Source organism: Phacochoerus africanus, chromosome 4, assembly GCF_016906955.1.
Source record: "Phacochoerus africanus isolate WHEZ1 chromosome 4, ROS_Pafr_v1, whole genome shotgun sequence".
Classification (NCBI taxonomy): domain Eukaryota; kingdom Metazoa; phylum Chordata; class Mammalia; order Artiodactyla; family Suidae; genus Phacochoerus; species Phacochoerus africanus.
In genome coordinates this window covers 65,253,118-65,280,148 of record NC_062547.1, presented here as the reverse complement: position 1 = coordinate 65,280,148, position 27,031 = coordinate 65,253,118, and the positions used below count along the sequence as shown (strand labels likewise).

The window sequence follows — 27,031 nt, the reverse complement described above, 5'->3', positions numbered from 1 at the left end:
CCTGGTGGCTTGCGGCCAAGAGCCTTGTCAGGCGGAACGAGTGGGAGGGGGCGGGTGGCTGGGGCCAGCTCCTAATTCAATTTGGAGCCCGAAGAGGATGGATTTCAGCTGCTGCATTCTTTCCCAGCCCCGACCCACCCTCCTCTCCCACCCCGAAGCCGAAGCTGCCACACAGGTCCAACAGCAGATAGATTCTTTATGTTCCAGACAGCAAACTCAGATACAAAAGCCCACCGCCATCATCCCTCCTTCCCCTTCTGTCCTGGGCTTCTGAGGGAGACACAGGGGGCAGGGGAGGGAGGGAGTTTGGGGGGTTCACAGCAGACATTTTTCAGATGTGGAGGCAACAGGCTCCACACTGAGGGGGCTCCTCCAGGGGCGGGGCAGGGCGGAAGGGGAGGGTATTATTGCATTTGCTGAGGTGGGGGAGACACCCCCCCTTCTGCCTTCCCTGCGTCAGGAAACTAGGGAGGTCATGACCCCCAAACAGAACCCGAGGCCCCAGGGAGATAGAGGGACCAATTTGGCAGCTGATGCGGAAAGTACTGGGGGCGGGGGTGGGCGCCTGATCTGGCTGGTCCCTCCCCTCGCCTGACCCGGCTGAGGTAGGTGGGGAACGGGGCAGGGGTGGGGGTGCTGGGGACCCCAGCCAGGCTGGGAACTGGCGAGGTGGTGGTACCGATTGGAGTGGGGCAGAGGCCTGGCCCCACCTCCGCTCCGCATCATCCTTGGGCTACTGAGCTGGGCCCAAGTCGGACCGTGGGGTCCAGGCCGTGGTGTCCCCACCCCAGAGGCTCCCACAGGGTCTGGGCCAAGTCATCTCAAGGTCCAGCGGGAGGCCTAGTAGCGGCCAACCTTGGCGTCCCCAATGGCCCCCCAGACGTCAAAGACGAACTCATCCGGGAAGGCGAAGTCACCAAGCCGTTCATCCAGGGCCTCGGCCAGCTCATCTGGGTTCCTTTTGTCCTTTCCAAGCTCCACCATGGTGGCCGCTGAAGGGGAGCAGGGGAGCAGGATGGAAGCACAGATGACAGAGCTGCTCAGGACAGACCCAGCCCCACAAGACCTAGAAGCCCCTTTCCCCAAACTCCCACCCATCCCCAGACCCAGGCACCACCCCAACTCACCCAACTCTGTGTCCCTGATGCCCATGTAACTCTCCAGCAGGTCATCTACCTTCTCAATGGCCTTCTCCTCAAAGGCTGAAGGCTGGGAAGTGGGATGAGGGACAAAAACATAAATAATGTGACTATAACTGTCATTGTAAGTGCCAGGTGAGACATTTACCACTTTTGGTATATAAACCCACAGTTCATCCTCGCTTTAACCCTGAGAGTGTCAATATTATTATCCCCACATCCCCACTTTACAGATTAGGAAACTGCAGCCCACTTGCCCAAGAAAGGTCCTGGAGCTGAGAGGTGGATTTGCATCTAGTGCCCAGAGTTCCTCAGCTAAGAGGTGATGCTGCCACCCAGGGAAGGGGAACCTGGGGCCTGGCTGGAACACTCACCAGATCCTCTACTGTGGCAGGGCCCCGGGATCGGAGCCGGAGGGTCCCTCGGCCAGTGCCCATCTGGGGGCCAGAGCCAGGGCGGCCGCCCCCTGAACGGACGCTGATCATGTCTGTGGGAGGCAGGGAAGGGGTGAGGGTTGGAGAAGCCCCAATTCCAGCATGTTCTGGGCATGAACCCAGGCTTCCCGGCCTCAGACAACCCTCTACCATCTCTAAGCTTCTGTAGGCTCTGGGGGAGTTGGGGGCTGAAGTGACCCCAAGAGGGAGGACTCTTGACTCAGGCTTGGCATATGGGTGTAGGAGGCGCCACCAGGGGTTAGGCATGGAAAAGGCTGGAGGGGAGACTGGAGGGGCCCACTTCTGCTCCCAGGGCCTGAGGTACAGGAAGCGGGTGGTTCCTGGGTCTCTGGCTGCTTTCCCCAAGGCCAAGGGGGTGTAGCCGCTGGGCCACAGACCAGCCGTATCTGCCTGGGGAAGCAGCCATATCTGCTTTAGGGTCCCCGCCCCCATCCCAGGGGCCTTGGGCCCATTCCTGAAAGTTAATGAAGCCAGAGGAATGGAGCGGCTGGCATAGGGCAGCCAAGCTTGGCTTCTTGGGACTGGGGGGCTAGCCAGGGTTGGGGGCGCTTGGCTGGGCTAATGGCTCCTGAAAGCTGGGTGTGGGGGCAACTTCCTCTTTGCCTCCATCCTCCTTCCATGCTGGGCAGAGAGCCAGCACCCCCTCCCTAAGGCGAGGTGGAGCTGCTCTACCCCTTCCACTGTGGCTAGATGGGCTTGGGCACCACCTGCTGGTGGCTCTTGACACTTCAGCCAGGACCCAAGCGAATGGGATGACCCAGGCTCCAGCCCCGACTCACCAAAGGCCTTTCGGGGCTCTGTGAGCTTTAACGTGAAAGTGCGGCCTCGGGGCAGCTCCTTAAGCAGCCGGGCCACCTCGTAGTGCCGGCAGCCCAGCAGGCTCTGTCCATTGATGGCCTCGATCATGTCACCCACGCTGATGAGCTGGATGTGATCGATCACGCTGCCTTCCTTAATGCGCTGTGGGGAGAGGAGCTGTCAGCCCCCAGAGCTCTGTCCTTGGGTCCTAAGGCTAGGCCTGACCCTCAAGACTCTGGGAACCCCACCCTCAGGCACCTTGATGAAGGCATAGCCAGCCCCATTGTCTGTGATGGTGAGCCCCAGCGCGTCCTCCGACTTGAACACCTCCACTTCCTTGCGCTGCCCCTTGACGTGGGCAAAGATGAAGTCCTCCAGCCCGATCTGACCCCCAAGGAGCTTGTCCATGTCCACTTTGTGGGTGTTGAGGGTGCAGAACATCACCTGCAATGGTGGGAGACAGTCAACCCTCACCTCCCCCTGCACCCTTTGCTAATAGCCACCTGAGGGGGAAGGGAGGAGAGCTGGGAATGGCCTGGGGTACCCCAGTGCCTGAGCACCTTTGGAGCCAGGCCAGGGCATTCACTAGGATGTCAGCTCTGTGAGGGCTGAACTTCTGTCCTAGCAAGAACTTCTCGCCGTTTCCAGGGCACACAGCATGGCACGTGGTGGGTGCCCAGAAAATGTGGGGGGAATGAATGAAGGGGCATAGATACCCATCCTGCCTCCTAAGACTCCTGCATCTACTTTCTGTTCAATCCCACTGTTACCCTCCTTGCTTCCCTTCCTCCAAAGTCCTTGGGGTCAGACCTTCCGATGAATCATGGAGAAGTGAATCTTGCACCTGACTTCCAGCGCTCCCACAATCTGCTGGGTCATAAGCCTCCCAATGCATGATGGGAATGTAGCATCCAGCCCTGGTCATCCTCATCCATTCCCACAATCTACAGGGGCAGAGGGCTCCTAGTGCCTGATGGGAACTCAGCACCCAGTCCTGGTCTCTAGTCCCCCACAATACATGGGGGTGCTGTTGTCCTAGTGCCTGATAGGAACTCGGCATCCAGCTGTGGCCTCCCCTTCCCCTACAGTCCATGGGGGCACAGGCCTCCCAGTGCCTGATGAAACTCAGCACCCAGCCCTGCCCTCCAGGTCCCCATAATTCACTGGGGTAAGGCCTCAGCATCTGCAGCTTCAGCACCTGAACCACAGCTCATTAATTGGATGTGCACCCCGGTATCTGGCTCCCCATGGGTACCTCAGCAGCTGGCAGCCGGAAGGCCTCGGCAATCTTGCCATACAGCTCCTTGACGTTGGTGAAGCCCTCGATGCGGCCAGTGGGACTGCCATGGGCCAGCTGGGTGTGAAACACGAGGCGGGGCCGCAGGGCGGGGGGAGGTGGGGGCAAGCCCATTTGGGGCCCCCCTACCCCACCTCCGCCCAGGGGCCCCGGCTCCCCCACGCCCAGCCCACCACGGCCTGGCTCGGCCTCCTCATTTTCCACCAGAGGCGGCGCCTTTTTCCGCCGCCCCAGTCCCAGCGGCATGAGCAGCAAGAAGATAGGGTGTGCCCAGGAGATCTGCAGGACAGGAAAAGGGGCTCAGGGCCTGGGCAGTGGCCTCGGGCAGCCTCTCCAATTAAATATTTAGAGAACAGACTGGTCTCGGTTCAAAATCCAGTCCTAGCACTTATACAACTGCACAGAAGTAATAATAGCAGCCAATTATCTATCACAGCCCCATGTTAACTGCATTGTGGGGACAATATCATGCTGTGATTGTGCCCATTTAACGGATAAGAAAATGGAGCTCAGAGTCTACATTTCTCTTTATTTTTCTTTTCTTTTTTTTTAGGTTTTTTTTTTTTTTTGTCTTGTTGCCATTTCTTGGGCCGCTCCCGGCATATGGAGGTTCCCAGGCTAGGGGTCTAATCGGAGCTGTAGCTGCCGGCCTACGCCACAGCCACAGCAACGCGGGATCTGAGCCGTGTCTTCGACCTACACCACAGCTCATGGCAACACCGGATTGTTAACCCACTGAGCAAGGCCAGGGATCGAACCCGCAAACTCGTGGTTCCTAGTCGGATTCGTTAACCACTGAGCCACAACGGGAACTCCCATCTCTTTATTTTTCTATTGGTCGCAGTCAATAGTGCTGTGCACAGAAAATTTCTGACTCTCCCTCTTCAAAGCATGTAAGCAGGTGGCACTTACTGGCCCCCTTGTGACTGGGCAGGCGTGTGACCAATTCTGGCCAATGAGTCGTGAGAAGCGACACATGACATTTTTGGGCTGAAGCATTTAATTACTAGAATAAGAGCCTTGAGAGGTTTATTCCTCCTGGTAGGGTGACCAGCCACATTCAATATGGTGGTGGCCCCATCAGGCCAGGCCCTGAGCGACTACACTGAATGGAACAGAACCCCCTGATGAGCTATGATGGACATGTAGCAGGAACAAAAAAGAAACCTGGAGTTCCGGTCGCGGCTCAGCAGAAACGAATCTGACTAGCATCCATGAGGACGCAGGTTGGATCCCTGGCCTTGCTCAGTGGGTTAAGGATCTGGCATTGCCATGAGCTGTGGTGTAGGTCGAAGACTCGGCTCGGGTCTCACATTGCTGTGGCTGTGGTGTAGGCCAGCAGCTATAGCTCTGATTTGACCCCCAGCCTGGGAACCTCCATATGCTGTGGGTGCAGCCCTAAAAAAAGACAAAACAGACAAACAAAAAATAAACCTTTGTTGAGTTTGGCCACTAAGATTTTGGGGGGTGCTTGTTACTGTAGCAAAACCTAACCTGACTAATATACTCATTTCTTTCCTCTCCCTCCACTCTCTCTTTCTTTCTCCCTCCCTCCCTTCAAACAAATATGTTTTGGGCACTTACTATATTTCAGGTACCATTGTAGATACTTCCTTCAATATGATAAGCTAGATCCTCTATTTCCTTACCCAGAGTAAATAAGGAGACAGTGATGAGTGGTTAATGGCTGAAGAAAACAATCTTACGTAGATAAATTCTAAGTCTACAAATACACACACAATATACACATGTATATATATACATGTGTGTATGTGTTTAAGTGGATACTTATACACACATGTGTGTGTACATGTGTGCATGTGTCTGTGTTTTCTTTTTTGGCTGTACCTGGAGCATATGGAAGTTCCTGGGGCCAAGGACTGACTCCAAGCAACAGTTGTGACCCATGATACAGCCACCTCAATGGTGGATCCTGAACCCACTGTGCTGGGCTGAGGATCAACCTGTGCTGCCACAGAGACAACACTGGATCCTTAACCCACCCTGCCACAGTGGGAACTCCTATCTAAAAGCTTTAATTAATTATAATTCCAGCTAAAATTAATAATTTCATTAAAATTTGCTACAGGGAGTTGCCATTGTAGCTCAGTGGTAACGAACCCAAACAGTATCCATGAGGACGTGGGTTTGATCCCTGACCTTGCTCAGTGGGTTAAGGATCCAGTGTTGCCGTGAGCTGTGGTGTAGTCGCAGACGCGGCTCAGATCCAGCATTGCTATGGCATAGGCAGGCAACTATAGCTCTGATTCCACCCCTAGCCTGGGGAAAAAAAGAAAAGAAAAAGAAAATTGCTACAACTTATACCTATGAAGGTGAAGGAAAAATCTCCATGAATAACTCAAACTTGTTACTGAACCACTGTGCAAAATGTATGATGGCAATATTAAAATAGCTTCTATTATGAAAAAAAAAAGAAAAAAAAAAGACAAGCAACTAAGTCCCCGAGTAGGGCCACCATGAGCAGTTACACAGGTTGTTACACTGTGCAAAAGCACCAGGAAGGGTGCTTTTATCTACTTCTCTTGCTTTCTCTCTCCCTTTTTGCTTTTTAGGGCCTCATTTGAAGTATGAAAGTTCCCAGGCTACAGGTCCAACCGGAACTGCAGCTGCCGGCCTATACCACAGCCACAGCAACGTGGGATCCAAGCCGCATTCGTGACCTAGGCCACAGCTCCCAACAATACCAGATCCTTAATCCACTGAGTGAAGCCAGGGATTGAACCCTCATCATCATGGATACTAGTCAGATTCGTTACCGCTGAGCTAAAACAGGAACTCCATACTTTCTTTTTTTTTTTTTTTTGCAAGCATTGCATTTTTCTAATCTACTCCTAGGTGCTGCAGAGGCTGGCTAGTTGGGGCTCTACCCATGTCCAGAGGCACACAGTTCAGAGGAGAAGATGCACAGGGAGCAAGCAAACATGTAAATATCTAATATAATTTCTAAGAGTGCTATGAGGACAATAAAACAAGACAAGGTCTATGGACAAGGCCAGAGAGGGCCTCTCTGAGGAGGTAAAGCTGAACCTGAGCCCTGAATTACAGGATGAAATATTCACAGAAAGGATAGGAAGCAAGAACAGTGGGGCAGAGGGAATAGTCAGTGCAAAGGCCCTTAGGTGGGGATGTGCTTGGCATGTTTGAGAAACAGCAAGGAAGTCTGTGTGGTCAGATCAGAGGGAGTGAGGGGGATGGCAGGAAGAGGTGAGGGCAGATGGTGCAGGGCCCTGTGCGCCAGAGGGAGGACCTGGGCTTTTGGTCTAAATGAGGTGGTAGTTGTGGGGGCTTCTGAGCAGATTCACAAATCAGCTAGAGACCAGTGTGCATGCAGCAGAGAGCAATGGAAGAATGTGAAGAGGGCAAATAAAAGCAGTGATGGGGGTTGACTGTGTGGGGCCTTAGAGACTGGGAAAGAGTTCAGGTTTTTTTTTTTTTTTTTTCTTCTTCTTTTTTAGGGCCACACCTGCAGCACATGGAAGTTTCCAGGCTAGAGGTTGAATCCAAGCTACAGCTGCTGGCCTACATACACCACAGCCACAGCAATGCCAGATCCGAGCCGAGTCTGTGACCTACACCATAGCTCACGGCAACACCAGATCTCCAACCCACTGAGCGAGGCCAGGGATCAAACCCAAATCCTCATGGATATTAGTTGGATTAGTTTCCGCTGTACCACAAGGGGAATTCCCAGATTTTTTGTTTGTTTCTTGTGGTTTTTTTTTTGGGGGGGGGGGGTCCCACAGCTGTGGTATATGGAAGTTCTGGGGTCAGGGGTCAACTCAGAGCTACAGCTGCAGGCCTACAGCACAGCCACAGCAATGCCAGATCCAAGCCGCATCTGTGACCTACATCACAGCTCACAGCAACACCAGATCCTTAACCCACTAAGCAAGACCAGGGATCACACCTGCATCCTCATAGAGACTAGCTGGGTTTGTCACCACTGAGCCACAACAGGAACTTCCAGATTTCATTTTGAGGTCACCTGTCCAGAATCACAGAAGGTGGTTGCACCCTCAGGTCTGACTCCCAATCCCAGGTTCATCACCATCTTGTTGACCCCCTAAGTGACTCAATCTCCCTGGGCCTCAGATGCCTGGTCTGCCAGTGGGGGTGTTCCCTCCGCCTGGCCAGGTTGTGGTGAGGATCAAATTATGCCAAATTATAGTTTTCTGTTAAAGGGGACTTCCTGTTCCCTCTCTTCAGATCACCTCTTCCAGGGGGGCTGTCCTGGATTCAGTCCAGCCCATGGGCTGCACCCATCCTCATTCATTCATTGGTTCTCCAACACCTCCTCTAATACCACCTGGTCCAGCCCTATCATCACTCACCTAGACTAGTGCAGTTGCCTTCTCTGTGTCTCCCCGCTTCTGCCCTTGTCTCCTACGGTCTCTTGTCGATACAGCAGCCAGAGTGATCCTGCACAAGATAAGTCATGTCACATCTGTCCTCTGCTCCAACCCCTTCCAGGGCTCCTACCTCACTTGGAATGAGAGTCAACATCCCCCCCTCTTGGCCCACAGGCCCCAAATGATCTGTCCCCATCACCTACGTGCCCTCATCTCCTCCCACTTTCCCCCTCACTCATTCTCTCAGCTACATGGGCCTCCTCCCTGTTCCTTCAACACATGAGGCAAAGTCCGGGCTCAGGGATATCCTCTGGTATCCACACAACTCACTCCCTCACCTCTTTCAGGTGGAAAACATATTTCATTCTGAAATATGTCTGTTTTCTGAAAGGGCAGGGAACTCTGTCTTACTCATTCCTCTATTCTTAGTGCAGAGAACAGTGCCTGGCATGTAGCAGCTGCTCAGTAAATACTTGTGGGATGAATGAATGGATGAATGAATGATCCTAATATTCACCAGCCCACCAGTCTCTGTGCCCAGCTCTAGGGAGGCAAAGCACAGGCTGAAGTGCCTGCCCTCAGCAGGGTCATCACCCTGGCAAAACTACAAGTCCTACCTCTGCAATCCCTCATCCCCTGCTTCTCAGCATGATTCTAGACAGAGAGTAGGTGCTTCATCTAGCCATGGAGACACTGGCTGTATTCACTCCCTGCCTAATCAATGATGCTAGACAGCTTTTAATACATTTATTTACCATTTGGATTTGCCCTTTTGTGAATGGCCTGTTTAAGTTTGCCTATTTTTTTTTGCTTTTTAATTTTTGTGTTTGTTTTTGTTTTTTAGGGCCACACCTGTGACATATAGAAGTTCCCAGGCTAGGGGTCGAATCAGAGCTTCGGCTGCTGGCCTACACCACAGCCACAGCAATTTGGGATCCAAGTCGAGTCTGTGACCTACACCACAGCTCACGGCAACTTGAGATCCTTAACCCACTAAGTGGGATCAAACCTGCGTCCTTATGGATACTAGTCAGGTTCGTTACTGCTGAGCCACAACGGGAATTCCTTTAATTGTTTTACTATAGTTGATTACAATGTTCTGTCAATTTCTACTGTACAGTAATGTGACCCAGTCCCTATTTTTTTAAATTATTTCTTTCTTTCTTTCTTTCTTTTTTGGCCACACCCACAGCATAGTGAAGTTCCCAGGCCAGGGGTCAAACACATGCGACAGCTGTGGCAACACCAGATCCTTAACCCGATATGCTACAAGGGAATATTCTCTTTGCCCATTTTTTAAAATTGCATAGTCTATCTTTAATTGCAATGCCCATTTTTTTTTTTCTTACTGACTTGTGGGAACTTTTTATATGTTCTGGACACTAGAAATAAATTCTTTTTCTTTTTTTTTGGTCTTTTTAGGGCCTCACCCCCAGTACATGGAAGTTCCCAGGCTAAGGGTAGAATCAGAGCTGCAGCTGCCAGCCTATGCCAGCCGCAGCAACACAGAATCCAAGCCAAGTCTTCAACCTACACCGCAGCTCACTGGCAACACTAGACCCTTAACCCAGTGAGCTAGGCCAGGGATCGAACCCACATCCTCATGGATACTAGTCAGACTCATTACCACTGAGCCACAATGGGAACTCCTAGAAACAAGTTCTTAATGAATAAACAAGTACTTCTCAGTCAAGTTATTTCACTACACTCAGTGATGCCACAAAAAAACACCAAAAAACAAACAAAAAAAAGGAAAAAAAAAACAAAAAGCCAACCCACATCCCTCCCCTGGTTCCCGTCCCACCCCCATCCCCCATACATCTTAGCAGAATGCTAAAAACATAAACTCAAAAACCCAAACCTGGATTCTCAAAGTTCCCCATGTGGCTCCACAGGTCAAGAACCCAACTAGTATCCATGATGATGTGGATTCAATCCCTGTCCTCGATCAGTGGGTTAATGATCCAGCATTGCTGCAAGCTGCAGTATAGCTTGCAGATGAGGCTCAAATCTGGTACTGCTGTGGCTGTAGTGTGACTCTGATTTGACCCCTAGCCTGGGAACTTCCATATGCTGCATGTTTAGCCCAAAAAAGAAGAGGAAAAAAAAAAAAAAAAAAAGCCTGGATTCTCTACTTACTAGCTATGTGACTTTGGACAAATGTCTTAACCTCTCTGAGTTCTAAGGAAATCATGCACATGCTTGGAACAGCTCCTAGCAGACAATAAGGGTTCCATAAATGCTGGTGATTATTACTATTCTTTCCATTTGTATCATCTTTCAGTCAGTTGCCAAGATTCAAACTTCCTCCTTTTCCCAGGAGGGGGTAATAATGGTGGTGAGGAGAATGGGTGATGAATGAATCTGTCTTCCAGGCCAGAGTGAGTCTGGGCTCAAATCCCACCCCTGTCACTTACCAGCTGAGTGGCTGTGGGGAAGTCACTTCACTTGATGGGGCCTCAGTTTCCTCATCTGAAAAATGGGCAGAATTTCTCTCTCTCACAGTACTTATGAGAAGCCAAAGAGATAATGCAAGTAACTCAATTAGCACTTTGCCTGACATTCAATTTAAAAAAGTTGTTATTGTTGTTGTCATTATTATTATTGCCTCTTCTCTTGCGCTGCCCAGGAACATCCCAGTCCTTTTTGCCTGCTAAGGCCCACTCCAGGCCACCTCGTTCAGGCAGCCTCCCCAGCTTGCCCCAGCCCACTGGATCCACCCCTGAGGTCCAGACAACTCAGGCCCATGAACTTAATTACATGTTGCCCTGGCAGAACTCTTGTCTTTCAATCTTAGGCTGTTATTTAACTTCATGTCTCTATTTTAAAACATAAACCAGATCGCGTCACTCCCCAGCCTCAAATCTTACGTTTCCTACCTGATGGATGGAAAGCTCTATTCTCCTTCATGTGACCCATAGACCCTGCAGAATCACCACTTTGGGTCTCCTCCTGCCCCAGTCACACTACCACACTATTCCAAGCTTGGTCCAGCCTTGGAGCCTTTGCCCCAGCTGTGCAGCCCCTGCCCCCCACGCACACCTGATCTTTACAAGGCTGGCTTCTTTTTGTCATCCAGACGTCAGCTCAAAAGTTGCCTCCTCCAAGAGCCCCCCTTTGCTTACAGATTCTACCATGCCACTCCCTTGTATTTTATTCAGAGCACTTATTACCCTCTGCAAGTATCTTCTTGTTAAACTGTTTGTTGCCTGTTTTCCCCCCTTTCGAATGGCAACTCCCCATAAGCATGGATTTTTGTCTTGTTCACTATTATATCCTCTGCGCCAGGAACAGTACCTGGCACATAGTAGGTGCTCAATAAATATGTGTAGAATGAATGAATGTGTCTTAAACCCTTCATTCTGATTTCTCTGGAGCCCCTCTATCTTCAGAACATGCCCACTGGGGAGTTGCTAGCTGCCACCTCCTCACCATGTTCCTAGTCTCCCCTCAAACCTTAACACAGGGACAGAGAAAAAGGAGTTTAAGCCCAGGGCATTGAGCACATTCGCTGGAATCCCAGCATCCCCACCCTCTCTTCTCTGGGAAGGGCATGAAACTTAACAAGCCATAGTTATATAGAGTTGCAGTGAGGGAAGCAGGAAGTGGGGAAGGGGGTTCCTGGGAGCTCATACAAGCTGTAGGGGGGGGTGGGGAAACACCACACCCAGGCTCCCCTTTTCAGCACGGTATTGCTTGGGAGAGGAAGCCGGGAGGCCTCTGATTCAGTCTTGAAAAACCAGCTCCTGGGTGTTTCCGGGGAGAACGCCTACTGTCCTGGGCCCAGGCTTCCCAGGAGGGCCTAGCAGGCACAGGACCCCAGAGTGCTGCCTCCCCCCTCCCCCATCTACCTCTCCCTCAGATGTCACTTTCTTCTCAAGACTCTGATATTCTGTCCTTGCCTTTTCCAGTTTAGGGGAGAAGGGACATGAGGGCAGCTTCCTGTTTGAGCAGCTGGTGAAAGCAAAGACCAGCGGGTGTGGCCCAGATGGCATGTCTGGTTGGAGGGGGTAGAGTGGGAGGAGCTGATCAGAAACACCTGAGCCTTGGAACCACTGGGCATCTAGTCTAGTGGTTGAGACTCCTGTTCTGGACTCTAAGGCATGGGTTTGAGTCCCAGATTTGCCACTCACTAGCTGTGTGATCTTGGGCAAGTCACTCTAGCTCTCTGGGTCTACCGCTTCAGCTCCGAAAGAAGCAACAGCACCTTCCATGAGGTGTTTAGATTCAATGGTAAATATGGCATGGTAAATAGCTGACACGGAAGTGCTCAATAAATGCTAGCCGGGTTATTTATTTTCATTATTTTTATCGGGATCTCGGTCCTCCCCAAGCCTCCTTAGGCCCAGGAAGATTGAGAAAGGCCAGCTGTGGAGAGTTGCCCAGGCAGGGCTCAGAAATACCGATCCCGCTCCTGTCCCCTCTGGGACGGGAACTGTCCAGAGTGCAGGGAGGTGGGATGCGGCTGGAGAGCCCATCCCGGCGGCGGGAGGCATTTACTCCTTCCTCCGGCAGGAAGGCAGGCGGCCCGCTGGGGAGGGGCCTCCGGCATCCCCTGGCTTAGCCTAGACCTCCAGCCTCGTTCCATAGGGCCGGCCCTACCTCGCAGGACCTGCCAGATCCCCGTGGATCTGCGATCCCACGGATCCGCGCTAGGGTCCCTCGAGCCGCCGCGATGCGCACCGCCCGCTGGGGACACTCACCTGCGTTGCCGCCTCCCAGCGCGCGCCCCACTTGGCCCTCGGCAAACTCTGGCCCGGGCCTCTCCAGCAGCACAGCCAGGGGGCGGGGCCTGTGCCCGGGTCCGGCCAATCAGGAGCGGCCGCTCGGCGTTCGCGGCCAATCGTCTCCACGCCCCCCGTTCCGGGTGGAACCGAAGGAAACATTCCAGAGGGATCCCTGAGCCTCGCCCGGCTCTTCACGACACCTCCCCCGCGCCACGGAGCATTGGATCTTCCCGCCCCTCCTAAGCCGCGGCGGGCTGTACCACCGCAAAGCTGCGGAGGGGGGAGCTGCGGCTGGGCCCCGGCCAATCTCAGAGAAGGAAGGAGGCCAGTGGCCAATGGAAAGCTGGGACTCCTGAATCACGTGCTGTTGGCTGAGTGTCCGGGTGGGGTGCTGTGGCTGGTAAGAAGCTGGGGGCTAGTCTTGGGAGTCAGGAGACCGAGACTGAGTTTCGCAGAGAGGATGAAAACTGCCAAAGTCCAGAAAAACGGACCCGCTAGGAAATCCGGGAGGGAGCCAAGGGCAGCTTCAGATCCAGTCCTCCGCCCGGCCTGCCCCTCCCCCTGCGTGGCCATCCTCGGGGTCGATAAAAACACGCATTCATTCCGAGCGGGCAGGCGGGAGACTGAGATGAATAGGGAGGGTCCCGAGTGTCCCTGCATCTTGGATGGACAATGGACAAGGGCATTCATTCATTCATCCACTTATCAAATATTTAATGTGCCCCTGGTCCGTGCCAGTCTCTGTCCTATCTCTACAGACACACTGATGAGTAAGCTGAAAGAATGAGCTCCTGGTAGAAGGAACAGCGCGTGCAAAGACTTAGAGGGCGGACAGAAAGATACAGCACGCTTTAGGAGAGTATAGTACTGTAGGAGCTAGCAAAGCAGGGTGAAAGGGCAAGATGGCCTGTTCGCTCGTTGGTTGACCAGCGAATATTTATTGAGCACATACTATGTGCTGGATTACAAAGGGATATCCAGCCAACCCAAGCCTCTGTCCTCAGTTTCTTACATCTGACTGTTCTCCGCCTCCCTACCCCCACCTCCAGACTGGCACAGAGCAGGGTCTCTGTACATATGTGTGGGTAAAAGAACTGGGTAATCTCACCATCTCCAGATTTGGCTTGTAACCAGGATTTCTCAGGCAGGAGCAGGTCCAAGAAACAAAGATACCAACACAACTTGCCCAGGCCAGGAAGCTCAGTTCCCAGGACAGGTGAGATTCCCTTGTTCCAGGAACAAGCCAGCCACTCAGGCAGCTGGGGCTGGACCGTAGTTCACTGTGTGTTCTGGGAATTGTAGTTCTTGGAGACCTAACTTCTCAACCCTCATCGAACGATTGGCTCTTTGCAGTTCCCTGGATGAGATGCTGAGCGTTCCAGCCCCGCTAGGGCCTGCAGAGGGACAAAGTAAAAACGGAGCATGAGCCCTGGACTTAGCTGCTGAGGTCTGCCCAGGCAGCCCCACCCAGCTGGCAAATACCGAGACTGCAGAGGCAACAGGGACAGCTAATGTCCTTCTCTTCCTGTTCTGCTGTCCTCTGCCACGCCCACTGAGCGATCAGCTGCCTCTGGCTAGGCCTGTGCCCTCTCTGGGACTGTGTCCACTGCCCTGCTTATGCCTGGCATCTAAGCTGCTTCCTACACACCTGGAGAGGACAGTATGTGGGCTGTGGGCACAGCAGAGTCCTGAGCGGAATCCACCTGATTCTACCTGTTGATGAAGAAGTGCCCAGGGAGGGGTGAGGGCAAGGGCACAGAGCAACACGGGGCATCTCCTTCCTACTTTGTGGGACTTCAAAGTTTCTCCAAGGAAATAAAATTCAAAAAGCCTCCAGCCAAGATAAGAATTACCAAACCCTTATCATCCCACCTGTCTCACTGTAACTGTTACAATGTTCGTAAGGACCTCCCCACCCCAGCAACTTGGCCTACTTCCTGCTCCCTACTAGGAAAGGTATGTGGCCCACTCCTCACCTCTTCCCCTTGATCAACCTGGCCTACTCCTTCCTTCCCCCCACTAGAAAAGGTATGTAGCCCACTCCTTACCCCACCCCTTTAGGGGCAACATATGGCCCCAAACTACCAGCAGGTGTATCCAAAGACCCTGTCTTTCCCCAACCAACCAGCAAGTGTATCAGAAGACCTCATTCTTCCCCAACCAATCACTAGGTCCTCAGGTGTATGGCAAGACCGCTTCTTTGTCTTTGGGCTATAAAAACAGACACAACCATGCCCCCACGGTCTGCTCTCCCTGAATATCAGGAAGTCGACCTGATGTGTTAACAGTGTCTCTTGCTTCAATATACTTGTCTTTTATACACCTTGCTTTAAATTTAGAAAATTACTTTTCCACCCACATGCAGAGACCACAACATACTTGATTTTATAGCTCAAGAAGCTAGGAGGCTCAGTGGGTGAGGAGGTCAGATTTGAGTGCTACCTCTGCCACTTTTAGGGGGTGGGGGTGGGGAAATAATTCTGGAATGCCAACTAAGACATAAAAAGCAAATGCTGTGTTTGAAAAAAATCACCATTTTGCAACAAACAGAGGAATGATTGATTCAGGCAATACTTGTCGATGGAGAAGTGGATATTCAGTCTCAAAGGACCAGCCCACAGATTACTTGTTAATTTCAGTGGCAAAAAGGTACCTTGGAAAAACACAGTGGAGAAACCTGAGAGTCACCACCTTAAGGAGTGATCAAAGTTAACATCATTGCTGATGAAACTCACTATGTCCAGTGCTGTGGTGTATTACTGAGGACACAAGATCACCTTCAAAGAACTTGGTCCTGCCCAAGGTGTTTAACCTGAATCTAATCACCAGGAAAAAACCAGACATATCCTGATGGAGGGACATTCTTTAAAAACAAAACCAAGATCAAACAGATCTATGTCATGGAAAGGCAAAACAATCCATTAATCCAACAGGATTGGCAACATCTCTGCAGCACCAGGATGAAGGTTCGATACCCAGTCTGGCACAGTGAGTTAAATGATCCATCGTTGCCATAGCTGCATCATCGATAGTGGCTGCGGCTCAGATCTGATCCTTGGTCCAGGAACTCCATACACCTTGGGGCAGCCCAATGTGTGATTCTTGATTGGATAGTTAAATGTCGACTGAATGTTAGATAATTATATCTATGTTAAATTTCCTGAGTGTGACTGTTGTTACTAGGTTTAAATAAAAGAATGTTCTTTATGGAGTTCCCATTGTGGTGCAGCGAAACAGAATGTGACTAGGAACCATGAGGTTTCAGGTTCGATTCCTCGCCTTGCTCAGTGGGTAAAGGAGTTGGCGTTGTTGTGAGCTGTGGTGTGGGTCGCAGACGCAGCTCAGATCCTGTGTTTCTGTGACTGTGGCAGGCTGGCAGCTGTAGCTCTGATTGGACCCCCTAGCTTGGGAACCTCCATATGCCGCAGGTGTGGCCCTAAAAAGCAAAAAAAAAAAAAAAAAAAAAAAAAGAAGAGAGAGAGAGTGTTTTTAAAACTTGGTATTCATTTTTTTGGCCACGGCCATGGGACTGGGAAGTTCCTGGGCCAGGGATGAAACATGAGCCACAGTTGATACCCAAGCTGATGCAGTGGCAATACCAAATCCTTAATCTGCTGGGCTGCAGGGAAACTCCAAGGATGTTCTTATTCTTAGTTCTTATTCTTAGGAGATATACTGAATCAGTTAGTGGTAAATTTGTGATACCTGCATGTGTCACATGGTTCAGAAAAAAAAATAGAAATGTATATAGCATTTTTTTTCTTTTCTTTTTACGGCTGCACCTGCACCATATGGAAGTTCCTGGGCCAGGCATCAAATCAGAGCTGCAGCTGCAGTCTACACCACAGCCATGGCATCACTGGATCCAAGCTGAACCTGCGACCTATGCCACAGCTTATGGCAATGCTGGATCCTTAACCCACTTAGCCACCATGGGAACTCCTGTAAACAGCATTTTATATGTAATATTATACTATGGTATGCATTTGCATTGAGATAAAGGGAGATAGAGAAAGCAAATGTGGCAAAATAGTAACAATTGCTGCTGAATCCAGGAGAGGAATATGTGAGTATTCATTTTACTACTCTTGTAAGTTTTCTATAGCTTTGAAAATTTCAAAATAAACATCTGAAAAAAAAATATCCCCATTCCCCTGCCATCCCCAGAGGCAACCTTACAGTGAGTTTAACATGGATATTTGCCTGTCTTTCCTTGAAAATGTGCAGTTTTATGTGAGTGTTCTATTACATTTGGTTTCTTTCCTTTTTTTTTTTTTGGCCATGCCCGAGGCATGTAGAAGTTTCAGGGCTAGGGATCAAAGCTCCGCCACAGCAGCAACCCAAGCTTCTGCAGTGACAATGCTGGATCTTTAACCCACTGCACCACAGGAGAACTCTTAGTTTATTACTTTTTTTTTTCTCCCATTTGGCATCATCTTGTTTATTTGTATTGATTGTTTTGTATTCTGCCTCTAAGATCCATCTGTATTGCTAATCTCTTGAATATCTTTTCTTCTAACTTCTGCTTGGTGTCCCATGGGTTTCATCCCTCACATCTTACTCCTCTGTCCTGCAAGGATGGAAACCAGAAAGCCTCCTTCTCCCCACAGGCACACGTGGTGAGACTCTCCCTAGGAAAGAGCCCTGGAGATGGCGATGCTGGGTATTTGGCACAGACTCAGTTTTGGCACGTGGCTCTCCCTCTGGACTCGGTCTACCCCTGTCACATCCACTGGCTTTGCGGGAGGGTCCCATGTCCCTGCATCTCGACCAGCCATTGACATTACCCACCTTCTAATTCTTGCTGCTCTGACTTACTGTCAAGTGACATCACCTTTGCTTTATTTTACATTTTTCTGATTTTTTTTCTTTTTTTCCTGCCCATGGCTTTTGAAGTTCCCGGGCCAGGGATAAGATCTGAGCCACAGTTTTGACCTGGGCCACAGCTGCAGCAATGATGGATCCTTTAATCCCCTGTGCCATGCTGAGGATTGAACTTGTGTTCTGACACTACAGAGACTCCACTGATCCTGTTGAACCACAGCAGGAACTCCCATTTCTCTGATTTCTAATCACTTCGAGCATCTCCCTATTTACTTCATGGACGGCAGGTTCTCCTCCTCTGTAAATTATCTGTTCATACTCTTTGTCCATTTTGCACTTTTTAAAAATTTTATTTTTTTATAGTGTTTTGTCAGTTTCTGCTGTACAGCATAGTGACCCAGTCATATATATGTATATATATATATTTTTTTCCTCATGTTTTTGCCTATCATGGTCTATCCCAACAGATTGGATATAGTTCTCTGTGCTCCAAGTTGAGTCGGCGACCTATACTACAGTTCATGGCAATGCCAGATCCTTAACCCACTGGGCGAGGCAAGGGATCGAGCCCAAATCCTCATGGATACTAATTAGGTTCATTACCACTGAGCCATGATGGGAACTCCTCATTGTTCTCTTGGATAATGCTGAGTTACTGAGCCCTTATTAGTTTCAATAATTTGATAAATAATGTTTAGACAGAGCTTCCTATATGCCAGGCACTGTTTTAAGAACTTTATATTTATTAAACCATTTAACTCCCCTAAACAACCATGCAAGGTGGATACAGACATGGCAAACATAGTCTACCTCTGTGTCATGTGATGACTTGCTTTGTTCATATTATCCCCTTCATTGGAAGGAAACTTTAAATTTCAGTGTAGGAGTTCTCTGTGGCACAGCAGGTTAATGATCTGGCATTGTCACTCCAGTGGCTTGAGTCACTGCTGTGGTGCAGCTTCAATCCCTGGCCTGGGAACTTCCTCAAGTTATGGGTGTGGCCAAAAAAAAAAAAATTAAATTTCAGTATAATAGGACATATACATTTTGTGGTTTGTTCCCATGAAATTTCATTAAGGAGGCCCTTTCCACCCTTAAATCACAAAGTGTTGGAGGTTTTTAGTGTGGGGGGGTTGTTTGTTTGTTTGTTTGTTTTGCTTTTTAGGGCGGCACCCACAGCATATGGAGTTTCCCAGGCTAGGGGTCAAATTGGAGCTACGGCTGCTGGCCTATGCCACAGCCACAGCAACACCAGAACCGAGCCACACCACAGCTCATGGCAACACTGGATCCCCGAATCACTGAGCGAGGCCAGGGATTGAACCTGCACCTTCGTGGATACTAGTTGGATTCGTTTCCACTGCGCCACAACGGGAACTCCTGTTTTGTTTTGTTTTGTTTTGTTTTAAATCCATTGTATGGTTTTTCTTTTCTTATGTCTTTATTCCCTCTCTAGTCAGGTTGTGGGGTAGGATCCAGCCATATTTCTCCTGAAGCTGCACTGCTCACCAGCTTTGTGATTGGGGGCAAGACCCTTCCCCCATATGCCCAGTCTCATCTGTAAAATGGTGATCATAATAGGACTCACTTCCTAAAGTCGTTACAATTATGTTAGGATGAATGAGCAATTATTCTGTGTTAAACTCATACAATGGTTCCAGGCCAATAGTATGTGCTCAGTGAACACCAGCTACTATTGTTAAACTGTTGAGGGCATAGAGATAAACATGGTACTTGTAACAGAAACTGTTATATAAATAGATACATTTATTAAGATATTACTATGTGCCAGGCCATGTGCTGGTTGCTTTTCAAGACTGATTTCACTAGATATCACCCTCATTCTACAGAGGACACAACTGAGGCTCAGAGAGGGGGAGCCACTGGCTCAGAGTTGCACAGCTGCTCATGAGTGTGACAATTTAGCTCCACGCCCAGCATATGTGACATCCTTCTGAAGGTGTAGGTTGTACTTTCCTCATCATTCTGAGATGTGAGGAACAGGCTGGACCCAGGAGAAACAGTGCTGAGGGACGTTATATTGGCCAGAATGATATCTTGACATTTGATTGCCTGGCTCTTTGTGGCCTGTGATTGGGCTCCCCTTATTAGCCTGGAAGGACTGGACTCAGCAGGATGGGTCTGGAGGGGAAGGAGAGAAAGTGGCCTTAACTGGGCTGGGTTCTGTTGGTCCCAGGTCTTAGCCCCAGGGCCTTGGCCCCTGCTTTTGGCTGCTGGACTTCAGGAAGTCACACTAAAACCCAATAGTAGTGCTGCTTTTTTGGAGGCCAATGGGCAGTTTTCCATTCAAAATACATCTACAGGAGTTCTCTTGAGGCGCAGCAGGTTAAGGATCTGGTGTTTTCACCGTAGCGGCTTGAGCTGCTGCTGTTGCCTGGGTTTGATCCCTGGTCCTGGAACTTCCACATGCCTTGGGAGTGGCCAAAAAAAACCCAAACAAACAAACAAAACACCTCGGTCATTTCCCACCACTTCCTTGCTCCCCACCTGGTCCAGCTGCATCACCTCCTGCAGACTATTTCTCCTTGATCTCCTGGATCCTCCCCCCTAGTTCTATTCCTCCAATAGCAGCCAGAGGGCACCTGTGAGGACCCAAGTCAGGTCCCATCCTTTCTTGCTGATGACCCCCACCATGAGGCCATGTGCCCTTAAAATACTTCAATGAAATATTTCATTTGGGGTCAGGCCTGGCCACATCAATGTCCAGCATAATCTTCTCAAGAAAAGGTGGGGCCCCACTGAGACAAACCAACCACGCAAAAACAAATCACGACTCCAACTTCCAGACAAAAGCAAACCACACTGTGTCTATCCTGCCTCAGCCTCTTTCAACCAGCCTCTCCTCTGCCTCAGGCAGGCGGGCGTGTCCCAGCTGGGCTGACTCTGGGTCGGCCTCATTCCTGGGCACGCCCCTCCTTACTTTCTCCTGCTCTCTGTTCCACCCACGCCAGGCCTCAAAGAGACACTCAGCTCAGCCTTGCTTGGTCCGTGGGCTGCTGAGGAGCCTTGTCCACTGGGCCACATCTCCAAGGGCCCATCTCTGAGCTCTGACAAACTCCTACCCCTTGGCCTGTGTGCCTAGGGCCTGCCATGCTTCCTTTCTCCAAGCTCACTGGTCATGGGAAGTACATTGCCATTGTAATACGCTGAATGGTGGACCCCCAGAAGATATGCCCGTGATCTTGAACTTGTGAATATGACCTTATTTGGGCTGAAGTTCTTGCAGAAATAATTAAATGAAGGAGCTCAAGATGAGATCATCCTGGATTAAGATGGGCCCTGAATATATCCAGACAAAACTATAATTCAAAAAGATATATGCACCCCTTTGTTCATAGCAGCACTGTTCATAATAGCCAAGACATGGAAACAACCTAAATGTCCATTGATGGATGAATGGATTAAGAAGATGTAGTATAGGGAGTTCCCTTGTGGTGCAGCAGGTTAAGGATCCAGTGTTGTCACTGCAGTGGCTTGCGTCACTGCAGTGGCTTGGATTCCATCCCTGTCCTGGAAACTTCCACTACTCAGCCAGAAAAAAAGAACAAAATAATGCCATTTACAGCAAGATGGATGCAACTAGAGATTATCATACTAAGTGAAGTAAGTCAGAAAGACAAATACTACTTGATATCAAATATGACATCACTTACATGTAGAATCTAAATTATAGCACAAATGAACCTATCTACAGATCAGAAAGAGATCTACTGACATATAAAACAGACTTGTGGTTGCCAAGAGCGTGGGGTGGGGAAAGAGATGGACTGGGAGTTTGGGGTTAGTAGGTGCAAACTATTACCTTTAGAATGGACAGAAAGTTCTTCTGTGACACAGTGGGTTAAGGATTCAGCATTGCTGAAGCTGAAGCACAGGTTGCAACCGTGGCATGGGTTCAATCCCTGGCCCAGAAAATTCCACATACCTTGAGTATGACACCCCTCCCCCTCAAAAAAATAAAATGGATGGATAATGAAGTCCTACTGTACAGCACAGGGAACTCTATCCAATCTCCTGGGATAGACCATGATGGAAAAGAATATAAAAAAGAAAATATATATAAGATTGTATAGGGAGTTCCCAGTGTGGCTCAGCAGTAACAAACCCGACTAGTATCCATGAGGACTCGGATTCAATTCCTGGCCTCGCTCAGTGGGTTAAAGACTCTGAGTTGCTGCGAGCTGCGGTGTAGGTCGCAGATGTGGCTTGTATCCAGTGTTGCTGTTGCTGTGGTGTGGGCTGGTGGCTATGGCTCCGACTTAATCCCCTAGCTTGAGAACTTCCATATGCCATGGATGCAGCCCTAAAAAGACAAAAAAAAAAAAAAGAAAGAAAGAAGACAACCAATGTGTGTATATATATATAACTCAGTCACTTTGCTCTACAGCAGAAATTGGCACAACGCTGTAAATCAAGCAAACTTTCATTTAAAAAATTTTTTAAAAAATGGGCCCTGAATTCAACAAGTATCCTTATAAGAAACCAAAAAAGACACAGAGATAGAAAGGGGGGATGGCCACAGGAAAATGGGAACACAGAGATTGGAATGATGCAGCCACAAGCCACGGAATGCCAAGGATTGTTGGCAGTGGCCAGAAGCCAGGAGAGGTGCATGGAACAGATTCCTCTTCAGAGCCTACAGAAGGAACCAAACTTGCCCACACCTCTTTTTTTTTTTTTTTTTTTCCTTTGGTCACTTTGGGCTGCCCCTTGGCATATGGGGCTCCGGGGCCAGGGATCAGAACATAGTCGCAACCTAAGCCACAGCTGCAGCAACACTGGATCCCTAACTCACCATGCCAGGTTGGGGAACGATCCTGTGTCCCAACAGCTCCCAAGATGCTGCTGATCCCTTTGTGCCACAGCAGGAGCTCCCCGCCCACGTCTCTAGAACTGCAAGAGAACACATTCCTGTTGTTTTAGTTAAGCTGCTCAGCTTGTCGTACTTCACAGCCACAGGAAACTGAAACAGAGGTCTCTGTTTCCTGGAAGACTGAGCTCCAAGATCACTCCCCCCACCCCACCCCCCTGATTGCTTTGTTCGTCTCTCGCTGGGTCCCCTGAGGCTGAGTGTTAAGCAGGCCCTCAGGAACTGTGCCCAGTAACTAATACATGAATTCTGAAGTAGGAATAGGATCCTAGGAAAGAGAGGCTTTTCTGGAGCCAGAGAGAAAATCCACTTCTTGCAGGTGAGAGCTGGAGGAAGTGGGGTGTGGAGGATCCCTCCCCAGGGAGAACCACAAGGAGACCTCAAGGCTGGGTTGTTCTTCCTCCACACACTCCCTCCCTGACATGAGCAGTGACAGGGCCAGATCTTCTTGTCTGAACCATTTTTTCACTCAATTGCTCATTCAACAAACACTCAGTTCTGGGCCAAGGGCCCAAAGATTATTAGGACATGGTTGGCAAACTCAAGGAAACTTGGGTTACTGATTGGGGCAGGGTGGCAGGTGGTCTTCTGGAGTGTTCCTGAGACTGTCTCTCTTTCATTACAAACAGTGAAGTTGTCTGACTGAATAATCACAGAGTTTGAGAACGCAGAGAAAATCAGACACTCCGTGCCACCACCTCACTCCCCCCAACCCCCAAGCATGGAATCAGCAGACCATGAAAGCATTCTCAGGTTTGTGGGAGGGAATATGAGTTTATGTACTTTAAGAATGAGATTTTGATAGAAAATATAGATGCTTATTGTATGCGTTGTGCTATTTTAAAATGGAACGTTGGTGTGTTGCAATCTCAAAAGACTGATGATATACTCAGGTACCTGAAGTTATTATATAATCAAATAACACTCCCCCCTACCCCCTCCAACAAAGTAAAATTAAGATAATGCAAAATCCAAAACCACTGCAAGCTTCTGTCTCACTCAGAAAAAGCCAAAGTTGTCCAATGGTCCACCAGGTCCTGTACCATCTGCCTCATCTCATCCTGCCTTTGCCTCCCACTCACCCCTCTCTTACTCTGGTCCAGCCTCACTAACCCTTGGCTGTTCCTTAAACAACTCAAGCACATTCCTGCTTCAGTCTTTGCACAGGCTGTTCCCTCTGCCTTAGAAGTTCCTTCCTTCGGTATTCACATGGCTTTCCCCTTACCTCCTTGAAGTCTTTGTTGAAATATCACCTTCTTGGAATACCCATCGTGGCTCAGTGGGTTAAGAACCTGACTAGTATCCATGAGGATGCAGGTTTCATTCCTGGCCTTGCTCAGTGGGTTAAGGATCTGGTGTTGCTGCATGCTGCGGCATAGGTTGCAGATGAGGCTCAGATCTGGCATTGCTGTGGCTGTGGCACAGGCCAGGAACTGCAGCTCCGATTTGACTCCTAGTCTAAGAACTTCCATATGCTTCAGGTGCAGCCCTAAAAAGAAAAAAAAAAAAAAATGTCACCCTCTTGGTGAAATCTTCCCTGACCATGTTACTTAAAAACTGCACCCCAGGAAGAGTTCCCATCATGGCTCAGCAGTTAATGAACTTGAGGATCAGTGAGGATACAGTTTCGATCCCTGGCCTAGCTCAGGGGGTTAAAGATCTGGCATTGCCATGAGCTGTGGTGTAGGTCAAAGATGTGGCTTGGATCCTGAGTTGCTGTTCCACTGGCGTAGGCTGGTAGCTACAGCTCTGATTGGACTGCTAGCCTGGGAACTGCCATATGCTGCAGCTGTAGCCCTAAAAAGACAGAAAGCCAAAAAAGAAAAAAGAAAACTGCACCTCACATTTTGTACCCACTTGTTTAATATTTCTCCTTCACTCGCATCACAATCTAGCATGTGCTATGATTTATTTATCCTTAATTTTTTCCTTTCTCACTCCATTTGACTGTCAGCTCTGCAAACATTGGGATTTTTGCCAGTTTTGTCCACTGCTGTGTCCTCAGCATCAAGAACAGGACTGGGCACATGGTAGGTATTCAGTGTTTACAGAATGGGCACTGCTTATTATGTGTGAGGCACTATGCTGTGTGCTTAGTAATTAACAACTGGGACTTCCTGTCGTGGCTCAGCAGAAATGAATCTGACTAGGAACCATGAGGTTGCGGGTTCGATCCCTGGCCTGCTCAGTGGGTTAAGGATGCGGAGTTGCCACGAGCTGTGGTGTAGGTTGCAGACGAGGCTCGGATCCCGCGTTGCTGTGGCTGTGGTGTAGGCTGGAAGTTGTAGTTCTGATCAGACCACTAGCCTGGAAACCTGGATATGCCAAAGATGAGGCCCTAAAAAAAAAAAGACAAATAAAATAATTAACACCTAATGAGAATAATCAACATTTAAGGTGATCTGGGGCAGGTTTTCCCCCTTAGTACTTTAGAAATATTTGCTCCTGTTAATCGCACACTTTCTCTTTACCAGGCCTGTGTGAAGCTCTTTTCAGGGGTTAGCTGCCTGGCTGAGTTCTGGCTCTGGGGGATTGAGAAGGGGGGAGTGGATATGATTAGTCCTCTTTCACATGGCAGGAAACAGGCTGAGAGTGCTGACATTTGCCTAGGGGAAGGCAGTGAACAGAACTTGAACTCAGCACAGCCATGCTCCAGAAGACAAGTTTTTTTATTTGTTTGTTTTAGGGCTCGCAGCACATGGAAGTTCCCAGGCTAGGGGTTGAATTGGAGCAACAGCTGTTGGCCTATACCACAACCACAGCAAGCCCAGATCCAAGCTGCGTCTGTGATATACACCATAGCTTGGGACAACATCAGATCTTTAACCCACTGAGTGAGGCCAGGGATGGAACCCTCATCCTTATGGATACTAGTCAGGTTTGTAACATGCTGAGCCACAATGGGAACTCCCAGAAGACAAGTTCTTTTTTTTTTTTTTTTGTCTTTTTGCCATTTCTTTGGGCCGCTCCCGCGGCATATGGAGGTTCCCAGGCTAGGGGTCTCATCGGAGATGTAGCCACTGGCCTACGCTAGAGCCACAGCAACGCAGGATCCGAGCCGCGTCTGCAACCTACACCACAGCTCACGGCAACGCCGGATCCTTAACCCACTGAGCAAGGGCAGGGACCGAACCCGCAAACTCATGGTTCCTAGTCGGATTCATTAACCACTGCGCCACGACGGGAACTCCCCAGAAGACAAGTTCTTAATGTCATATTCTTTTACCTCCCACTGCCCTAGCTCTTCACAACACTTCTATGAATTTTCTACTTTCATTAGCCCTGTTTTCAAAGGAGGCCACTAAGCAGGTGAACTTACTTACTTAAGAACACAAAGCAGCAGAGTGGTAGAGGTGGGAGTCAAACCCAAGGTTGCTCAGTCCTACAGCCCAATGCTCCACTGCTGCCGTTGAGTGAGCAGGTTCCAACAAGACAGATGGGAATGATCCTGTTTCAGGCACAGCTTCCTCAAGCTGGGTGAGGGCCAGGGGTGGAGCTTAGGGACTCAGGGGTTTTCCTTGAGATGATTTGGTTCTTGGGGCTCAGCCAAGAGCATTGACCTGAAAGACCTTGGATTCACCCCAGTCTTTGGAGTTACCAGCTGTGGGCTGAGAAACTTTCATGTTGGGATGTAATGATAATAAGTGACCCACAACACTTGTTCTGTGCCAGGCCCTGTTGCGCATTTATATTTCTATATCTGAAAATATTTACAACCCTAGAAGAAGTATTATCATTATGCCTATTTTACAGTTGAGACTGAAGCACAGAGAGATTAAGTCGCTTGTTCAAGGCCACACAGAGAAAAAGTGGTCGAACTGAGATTCAAACCTAGAAGCAGGAACAATGGTAGAGGAGAGGCAAGGGCCACCAAACACTGAACTAGACCTTCAGACCCAGACCCATCTGGGCAGGCCTGGCAGAATCAATGTGTAGAAAAACAAATGAGGGGAGTTCCCGCTGTGGCGCAGTGGTTAACGAATCCAACTAGGAACCATGAGGTTGCAGGTTCGGTCCCTGCCCTTGCTCAGTGGGTTAACGCTCTGGCATTGCCGTGAGCTGTGGTGTAGGTTGCAGACGCGGCTCGGATCCCGTGTTGCTGTGGCTGTGGTGTAGGCTGGAAGTTGTAGTTCTGATCAGACCACTAGCCTGGAAACCTCCATATGCCACAGGAGGGGCCCAAGAAATAGCAAAAAGACAAAAAAAAAAAGAAAAACAAATGAGGAAGCTATTTCCATGACGTGTGAGAAAAAAAGAAAAGGCAAAATGTACAGTATGTACCACTTGTGTAAAAAAAGAAAAATGTACTTTTGCAGCATCTCAGGAAAGGCACAAGAGAAAATGGGAACATTCACTGGGGGTGGACTTGAAAGCAGGGTGGGAGGGAGAATTTTTACTTGATGTGCCCTAAAAAATTTGGTACTGTGATTACAAGCTAAAAACTGAAACTGAAAATTTAGAAATTATGCTTATATAAGGAGACTTTCAGAGGATGCATACAAAAACGTTTAAATGAAAAGGAAAAAAATC

At 49.4% G+C, this 27,031-nt stretch overlaps 1 protein-coding gene across 4 annotated transcripts; it reads right to left on the bottom strand.

Annotated features, from left to right (window-relative positions):
- Positions 1-176: 176 nt before the first annotated feature.
- Positions 177-14,172, bottom strand: GIPC1 (GIPC PDZ domain containing family member 1). 4 transcript variants are annotated; one of them, XM_047776813.1, is made up of 9 exons: positions 13,895-14,172; positions 10,477-10,531; positions 8,042-8,129; positions 3,648-3,968; positions 2,651-2,836; positions 2,374-2,554; positions 1,514-1,626; positions 1,128-1,209; positions 177-992 (listed from the first exon to the last, which is right to left on the bottom strand). In XM_047776813.1, exons 4-9 carry the CDS (start codon positions 3,933-3,935, stop codon positions 841-843), a joined length of 1,002 nt encoding a protein of 333 aa, XP_047632769.1. In that variant the 5' UTR covers positions 3,936-3,968; positions 8,042-8,129; positions 10,477-10,531; positions 13,895-14,172; the 3' UTR covers positions 177-840. The 4 variants fall into 4 exon arrangements, with proteins under 4 accessions (XP_047632769.1, XP_047632767.1, XP_047632768.1 ...); XM_047776811.1 differs by lacking the exon at positions 13,895-14,172 and adding an exon at positions 12,763-12,942 and having other exon boundaries at positions 10,477-10,566; XM_047776812.1 differs by lacking the exon at positions 13,895-14,172 and adding an exon at positions 12,763-12,942.
- Between the last annotated feature and the right edge of the window lie 12,859 nt (positions 14,173-27,031).

Excerpts from the sequence above, each read along its gene's own strand:
- GIPC1 (XM_047776813.1), bottom strand. The coding sequence starts at position 3,935 with ATGCCGCTGGGACTGGGGCGGCGGAAAAAGGCGCCGCCTCTGGTGGAA. Across the intron at positions 1,210-1,513 it reads CTGCCACAGTAGAGGATCTG|CCTTCAGCCTTTGAGGAGAA; the intron begins GTGAGTGTTCCA and ends CCCACTTCCCAG. Across the intron at positions 993-1,127 it reads CATCAGGGACACAGAGTTGG|CGGCCACCATGGTGGAGCTT; the intron begins GTGAGTTGGGGT and ends GCTCCCCTTCAG.